This window comes from Tiliqua scincoides, chromosome 2 (genome assembly GCF_035046505.1).
Source record: "Tiliqua scincoides isolate rTilSci1 chromosome 2, rTilSci1.hap2, whole genome shotgun sequence".
Taxonomy (NCBI): Eukaryota; Metazoa; Chordata; class Lepidosauria; order Squamata; family Scincidae; genus Tiliqua; species Tiliqua scincoides.
In genome coordinates, this window is record NC_089822.1 from 41,550,524 (window position 1) to 41,558,132 (window position 7,609).

The 7,609-nt window shown below is 50.2% G+C and overlaps 1 protein-coding gene across 1 annotated transcript in view; it reads right to left on the minus strand.

The window, feature by feature from the left end:
- The window catches only part of MCTP1 (multiple C2 and transmembrane domain containing 1), a 254,641-nt gene extending 247,248 nt beyond the window's left edge, over positions 1-7,393 (minus strand). Inside the window, exon 1 of the mRNA XM_066616140.1 lies at positions 6,713-7,393. Within this exon, the coding sequence (XP_066472237.1) occupies positions 6,713-7,393 (681 nt within the window). The remainder of the gene's footprint in view (positions 1-6,712) is intronic.
- Positions 7,394-7,609: the final 216 nt, after the last annotated feature.

The following is a 7,609-nucleotide window of genomic DNA, read 5'->3' on the forward strand; positions in this document are numbered from 1 at the left end:
CCCTTTATGTTAAGGAAGGGATAGAATCCAGCAAAGTAGAGATTGAAGGTGGGTCCGACTCCACCGTAGAATCTCTGTGGGTTAAATTAACAGATTTGTGCAGCGATGTAATACTGGGGGCGTGCTATCGTCCTCCAGACCAGAAATCGGATGGGGACCTTGAAATGAGGAAACAGATCAGGGAGGTGACAAAGAGGGACAGGGTTGTAATCATGGGGGACTTCAATTATCCTCATATTGACTGGGTCAATTTGTGTTCTGGTCACGATAAGGAAACCGGATTTCTGGACGTGCTAAATGACTGTGGCTTAGATCAGCTAGTCACGGAGCCCACCAGAGGACAGGTGACTCTGGATTTAATATTGTGCGGTACGCAGGACCTGGTTAGAGATGTAAATGTTACTGAGCCATTGGGGAACAGTGATCATGCTGCGATCCGTTTTGACGTGCACGTTGGGGGAAGAATACCAGGCAAATCTCTAACAAAAACCCTTGACTTCCGACGGGCGGACTTCCCTCAAATGAGGAGGCTGGTTAGAAGGAGGTTGAAAGGGAGGGTAAAAAGAGTCCAGTCTCTCCAGAGTGCATGGAGGCTGCTTAAAACAACAGTAATAGAGGCCCAGCAGAGGTGTATACCGCAAAGAAAGAAGGGTTCCACTAAATCCAGGAGGGTGCCCGCATGGCTAACCAGCCAAGTTAGAGAGGCTGTGAAGGGCAAGGAAGCTTCCTTCCGTAAATGGAAGTCTTGCCCTAATGAGGAGAATAAAAAGGAACATAAACTGTGGCAAAAGAAATGTAAGAAGGTGATACTGGAGGCCAAGCGAGACTACGAGGAACGCATGGCCAGCAACATTAAGGGGAATAATAAAAGCTTCTTCAAATATGTTAGAAGCAGGAAACCCGCCAGAGAAGCGGTTGGCCCTCTGGATGGTGAGGGAGGGAAAGGGGAGATAAAAGGAGACTTAGAGATGGCAGAGAAATTAAATGAGTTCTTTGCATCTGTCTTCACGGCAGAAGACCTCGGGCAGATACCGCTGCCCGAACGGCCCCTCCTGACCAAGAAATTAAGTCAGATAGAGATTAAAAGAGAAGATGTTTCAGACCTCATTGATAAATTCAAGATCAGTAAGTCACCGGGCCCTGATGGCATCCGCCCAAGGGTTATTAAGGAATTGAAGAATGAAGTTGCAGATCTCTTGACTAAGGTATGCAACTTGTCCCTCAAAACGGCCATGGTGCCAGAAGATTGGAGGATAGCAAATGTCACGCCTATTTTTAAAAAGGGAAATAGGGGGGACCCGGGAAACTATAGGCCGGTCAGCCTAACATCCATACCAGGTAAGATGGTGGAATGCCTCATCAAAGATAGGATCTCAAAACACATAGACGAACAGGCCTTGCTGAGGGAGAGTCAGCATGGCTTCTGTAAGGGTAAGGCTTGCCTCACGAACCTTATAGAATTCTTTGAAAAGGTCAACAGGCATGTGGATGCGGGAGAACCCGTGGACATTATATATCTGGACTTTCAGAAGGCGTTTGACACGGTCCCTCACCAAAGGCTACTGAAAAAACTCCACAGTCAGGGAATTAGAGGACAGGTCCTCTCGTGGATTGAGAACTGGTTGGAGGCCAGGAAGCAGAGAGTGGGTGTCAATGGGCAATTTTCACAATGGAGAGAGGTGAAAAGTGGTGTGCCCCAAGGATCTGTCCTGGGACCGGTGCTTTTCAACCTCTTCATAAATGACCTGGAGACAGGGTTGAGCAGTGAAGTGGCTAAGTTTGCAGACGACACCAAACTTTTCCAAGTAGTAAAGACCAGAAGTGATTGTGAGGAGCTCCAGAAGGATCTCTCCAGACTGGCAGAATGGGCAGCAAAATGGCAGATGCGCTTCAATGTCATTAAGTGTAAAGTCATGCACATTGGGGCAAAAAATCAAAACTTTAGATATAGGCTGATGGGTTCTGAGCTGTCTGTGACAGATCAGGAGAGAGATCTTGGGGTGGTGGTGGACAGGTCGATGAAAGTGTCAAACCAATGTGCGGCGGCAGTGAAGAAGGCCAATTCTATGCTTGGGATCATTAGGAAGGGTATTGAGAACAAAACAGCTAGTATTATAATGCCGTTGTACAAATCTATGGTAAGGCCACACCTGGAGTATTGTGTCCAGTTCTGGTCGCCGCATCTCAAAAAAGACATAGTGGAAATGGAAAAGGTGCAAAAGAGAGCGACCAAGATGATTACGGGGCTGGGGCACCTTCCTTATGAGGAAAGGCTACGGCGTTTGGGCCTCTTCAGCCTAGAAAAGAGACGCTTGAGGGGGGACATGATTGAGACATACAAAATTATGCAAGAAATGGACAGAGTGGATAGGGAGATGCTCTTTACACTCTCACATAATACCAGAACCAGGGGACATCCACTAAAATTGAGTGTTGGGCGGGTTAGGACAGACAAAAGAAAATATTTCTTTACTCAGCGTGTGGTTGGTCTGTGGAACTCCTTGACACAGGATGTGGTGCTGGCATCTAGCCTAGATGCCTTTAAAAGGGGATTGGACAAGTTTCTGGAGGAAAAATCCATTATGGGGTACAAGCCATGATGTGTATGCGCAACCTCCTGATTTTAGAAATGGGTTATGTCAGAATGCCAGATGCAGGGGAGGGCACCAGGATGAGGTCTCTTATTATCTGGTGTGCTCCCTGGGGCATTTGGTGGGCCGCTGTGAGATACAGGAAGCTGGACTAGATGGGCCTATGGCCTGATCCAGTGGGGCTGTTCTTATGTTCTTATGGTTATAGTATTGTAACTGAAGGAGAGAAACTTATTTATCCACTCTCTTACCTGGAACAAATATTAAGCTGATCAGCCTCTGTAATTTCAGGGCTCTCACCTGGATCCCTTTGAAAACTCAGTGATACCTTGGCCACCTTTCAGCATCCAGAATGGGGGCTGATTTAAAGGACAAGTTACATACTTCTGTTAGAAGCTCAGCAATTTCACATTTCAGTTCCTTAAGTACTCTTGGGTAGATGTCATCTGGACCCAGTGATGTATTCATTCTTTATTTGTCACTAGTCTAGAAACTCATTCCTTCTCACTTCTGTCTTAGGCATGGATATCTGCCCTATGTCTTCTATAGTGGAGACAGATACAAAGAATCTATGCAACTTCTCTGTATCTTCACACTGCCTTTAACGTTCCTGTTTATTCCCTTGTTATGCAACGATCCAACTGCCTCCCTAGCAGTTTTCAGCTTTTAATGTATTAACAGTGCATCCTACGCATGTCTATTCAGAAGCCTCACTTATTTCACTGGGACTTACTTCCAGGTAAGCGTGTATAAGACCGCAGCCCCAATGAATCTTTTTTCATTTGCCTTTGTGTTTTTAGCCATGTGCGCAAGCTATCTACTCATTATAAACACACACTCGTTTGTAGTAAACCATTCAGAAGTGTCCTACCTGTACGTTCTAATAACGCTGATGCAATATTTTGCTTCACTTGCATTCTTTCTACAATACAGTAAGTATAGCATGCTTAAGGATACTTGCATTGTGCTTGACCAAACTAGTGGGCAGTGAATTGAGGAAACTGCTGCTGTAAAATATAGAGATTTTCCTAATTAGGGAATATGATTATTTAATAAAAAAATACAGGTGAACAACAAATGATCTCACTCACTCACTCACACACACACAGGTGTGACCATTCCGGACTCTACCCCTGCTAACTGGCCAAAGAGGAACTTTTAAAGGGTAACTCTCTCACATTCACCATAAGCAGGGAGATTGCAATTGTCCCTATTCATCCCAATAGGGCATCCCTCCCAGCAACTGCTGCCTGTGTCCCACCCATGTCTTTTTAAATTGTGAGCCCACTTTGGAACAGGAAACCACCTTCTAAGTTCTTTTGTTGTACAAATTGTTTTTGCAAATTTTTTATTGAAGACATAGTATATAAACATTCTACACACCCAGAAGTGCCACATCTTATGAAACCAAGGCCTGAACGGCCTTAAATAAGATGTGAGCCAGGTCAGCACAACTCAGAAAGCCATCCAAATGCTGCCTCGGGTTCACCACTGCAATCTCTGCATAATTAAAAACAAAGAGCAGCCCCTTACTTTGCTCCTCACACAGTTTCTTCAATTATAGAAGCACACAACTTCTAGTTTGATTTAAAGCACTGGTTCCCAACCTTCTGGAGCCCATGGACCACCTGAGGCAAAAATTGGAATAGTCACGGATCATATGCAATCCCACCCCCACCCCCTGCACATTAAAAATGCAATTTAATTTGGCAGTCTATGGGGGAAGCACACAGTGAGACACTGGAAGTGCCAGCTGCAGTTATGGGTGGTCCGTTCTCTACCCTCTCTGATGGTCCATTGGGAAGCATTTCCTGCAAGCAATCCCCATGGACTACCAGAGAGGGCAGAGGACCACCCACAGCCCCAGGTGACATATCAGTGGTCCATGGGGGAGCACTCACTTGGTGAGGCAGTGGAAGTGATAGAAGGTGATCATCTTTTTTTCCTAAGACCTCAAAGACCACTCCTCAGGGTTTCATGGACCACAGGTTGGGAACCACTGATTTAAAGGGACCACACAAAATAAGGTGCTCCTCTGTTCACATAGTCCCTTTAAGCAAACCAGAAATCCTGAACTTCTACATTTGAAGAAGAAACCATGCCAGAGCTAGGTAAGGAGGCAGATGATCCATTTTCTGCTTGCTTTCAGCAGGCAGAAGGTAGATTGGTGCAGCCTGCATGAACAGCAAGCTAGAGGTTGTGGTGGAGGCATCACAAGTCTGCCACACTCTCCTTCAACCCCCCTTGCAATCCACCACTGATGCAACACACATCCATTCCTACTGACTACAGTACTAATAGATGGGCTGCTCCTTACTTGGGTCCACAATCACCACCCACAAGAACACACACAAGGTGGATACACAATGGTTAGTACAACAATTTTCAACCAGTGTGCCATGGCACACTGGTGTGCAATGAATGGTTTGCATGTGGGCCATGGGAGTTTGGGAGGGGTCATTTATTAGCAGGACTGCTGGGGGATGTGAACCCCCTGCCAGCAGTGCAGTGTACCTTGTCTACTGTCCAAAAACTGATGGTGTGCCTTGACAATTTTAGCGCCTTGCCAGTGTGCCATGAGATGAAAAATGTTGAAAATCGCTGGGTTAGTGTAATAGCCACTATTACAATAGGAGTCTTCATCATCTATAAAAAGGAAGGAAGAGAGAAGCTCAAGCTCCTTACCAAGCAAAAACATGCTCACACACACACTTCCATGACCTAACATGCAGTGTTTCTAGACCAGTGTTTCTCGATGTTTGTCCCCTGCTGTACCACTTCGCATTGTCCACCTACTGGAAGTACCACTGGAAGTGACTGGTGATTATGACATCTCAGATAGTTCTGGACTGGGAAGCCAGGCACAATGCCAATGGGAGGACTTTTCTGAGCATGCAAAAAGCGCACTCTAGACTTCTGCCTGCCAAGACGAGTCTCCCACCGCTGCTTGTCTCATTGCATTGCTGGTTTGGCTTCCAGGCAACAGGGGTCTGTGGGTCCCACAAGTACCACTGGACACCACCTCAAAAACCACTGTTTGAGAGATGCTAATTTAGACCCAAGTTCTGTTGTACAAACAGGAGATCATTCACAGGTATGTGTGCAGAGGGCTACAGCCATCACCTCTCTACCTCATAGAGGTATGCAGTAAGAAAGTAAGAAGAGCCCCACTGGATCAAGCCAAGGCCCATCCAGTCCAGCTTCCTATAACTCACAGTGGCTGACCAAATGCTTCAGGGAGTACAAAAGACACAACCTGCAACCTGGTGCCCTCCTCTGCATCTGGCACCCTGAGGTAGCCTCTCTCTAAAATCAGGAGCTTGCACATACCCATCATGATTTGTAAGCAGTGATGGACTTTTCCTCCAGAAATTTCCTCCAGAAATCACCACTTAAAGGCATCAAGGCAAGATGCCATTGTCACTTCCTGTGGCAAGGAGTTCCACAGACTAATTACACACCGTGTAAAGAAATATTTTTTTCTTGTCTGTCCTAACTCCCAACACTCAATTTTAGCAGATGTCCCCTGGTTCTGGTGTTGTGTGAGAAGGAAAAGAATATCCCTCTCTAATTCATCCCCTGCATAATCCATCCCCTTTCTCCATAAATCTGTTCAGCCCCCTTTTAAAGGCATCCAGGCCAGATGGCAAGGAGTTCCACAAACTCCTTGTGGCAAGGATCCTGGGGCAAGGAGTTCCACAAACTAATGACATGCTGGGTAAAGAAATATTTTTCTTTTGCCTGTCCTGACTCTCCCAACACTCAATGTTAGTGGATGTGCTCTGGTGTTCAAGTGCAAGTCTTGAGCTACAGGTTGAGGCTGCAATCCTATCCACACTTTCCTGGGAGTAAACCCCATTGACTAAAATGGGAATTACTTCTGAGTAGACTTAGGGTTGGGCTCTGCGTTATTACCAAAATGCTCCTCTACTGGTCCATCACCCAACTCTAGTAATGAGGCAGCATCTGCTCTGCTGCGGCGCTTCGCTCCCAAGCACGCCCCCGACGAGCAGCAGCAGGGAGCGGGGAAGGTGACAGACCAGCTCCTCGCCGCGCGCCACAGCGCCACACAAGTCTACGAGGGAGCGAGGGCGGCATACAAATCAGCAGGGAGGACTCACCGCCGGGCTGCTCCTGCCGCTCTCCGCGCCTCTGCCCTTGGCGGGCGAAGCCTCCTGCAGCAGCTGCTCCAAGCAGGCGGTGCCGGGCAGCGAGGAGCTCTTCTGGTGGGACAGGGGCGCCCCTGGCCGGCGCGGCAGAGGCTGCCCGCCCGCGCCCGCTCCCGCTCCGGAGCCCCCATCCCCGCCCGCTCGGGCGGGGGCTGCGGGCGGGGGCGGCGTGGAGGACTGCGAGGAGGGCGCCGACGAGCAGGCGGGAGGGTCGTCGTGCCGCTGCCTGCCCGGGTGGTGGAGGAGGTGCTCCCGCAGGCGGCGCAGCGCCGAGCCGGCCTCGGTGCCGACGGCCTCCAAGGGCTCCGCCGAGGAGCAGCAGAGGTTGGGCTGCGAGGACGAGAAGACCCGGTCCAGCACGTGCTTCCTGCGCCTGAAGCCGCCCCACTTGGCGCCGCCGCCGCCCGCCAGCAGTTCGCCCTGCTTGCCCTGCTGCGGGTGGGCGCCCGGCGCGCGCGGAGGAAGGGTCGGCGAGGTCTCCGCACTGCGGCGCTCGGCGCCCGCCCTGCCGCTGCCCTTGCCCCTGCCCCCCAGCTGCAGGCTCCTCCACAGCCGGGCCTGCAAGGAGGAGGGCGAGGGCGAGGGCTCCGGCTCGCCGGGCTTATCCCCCGCTGCTGCCGCGCCCGGCTCCATGCTCTGCTCCGCGCCTCCCTCGCTCCTCCTGCACGGGCGCCACCAACTGCAGCAGCAGAGCCCGGTGCAGCCCGCAGGCTTCAGTCCAGCCCCGCCGGAGCGCCAGGCTGCCTTCTCTGCCGCCTACCCCGCAGTGGGCGGCTACCTCCGCGCGCCACGCTCCCCGCTCTGGCTGCGCTCTCCTAGCAGGCAGGGCGGGAGGAACCGCCGTCGGGG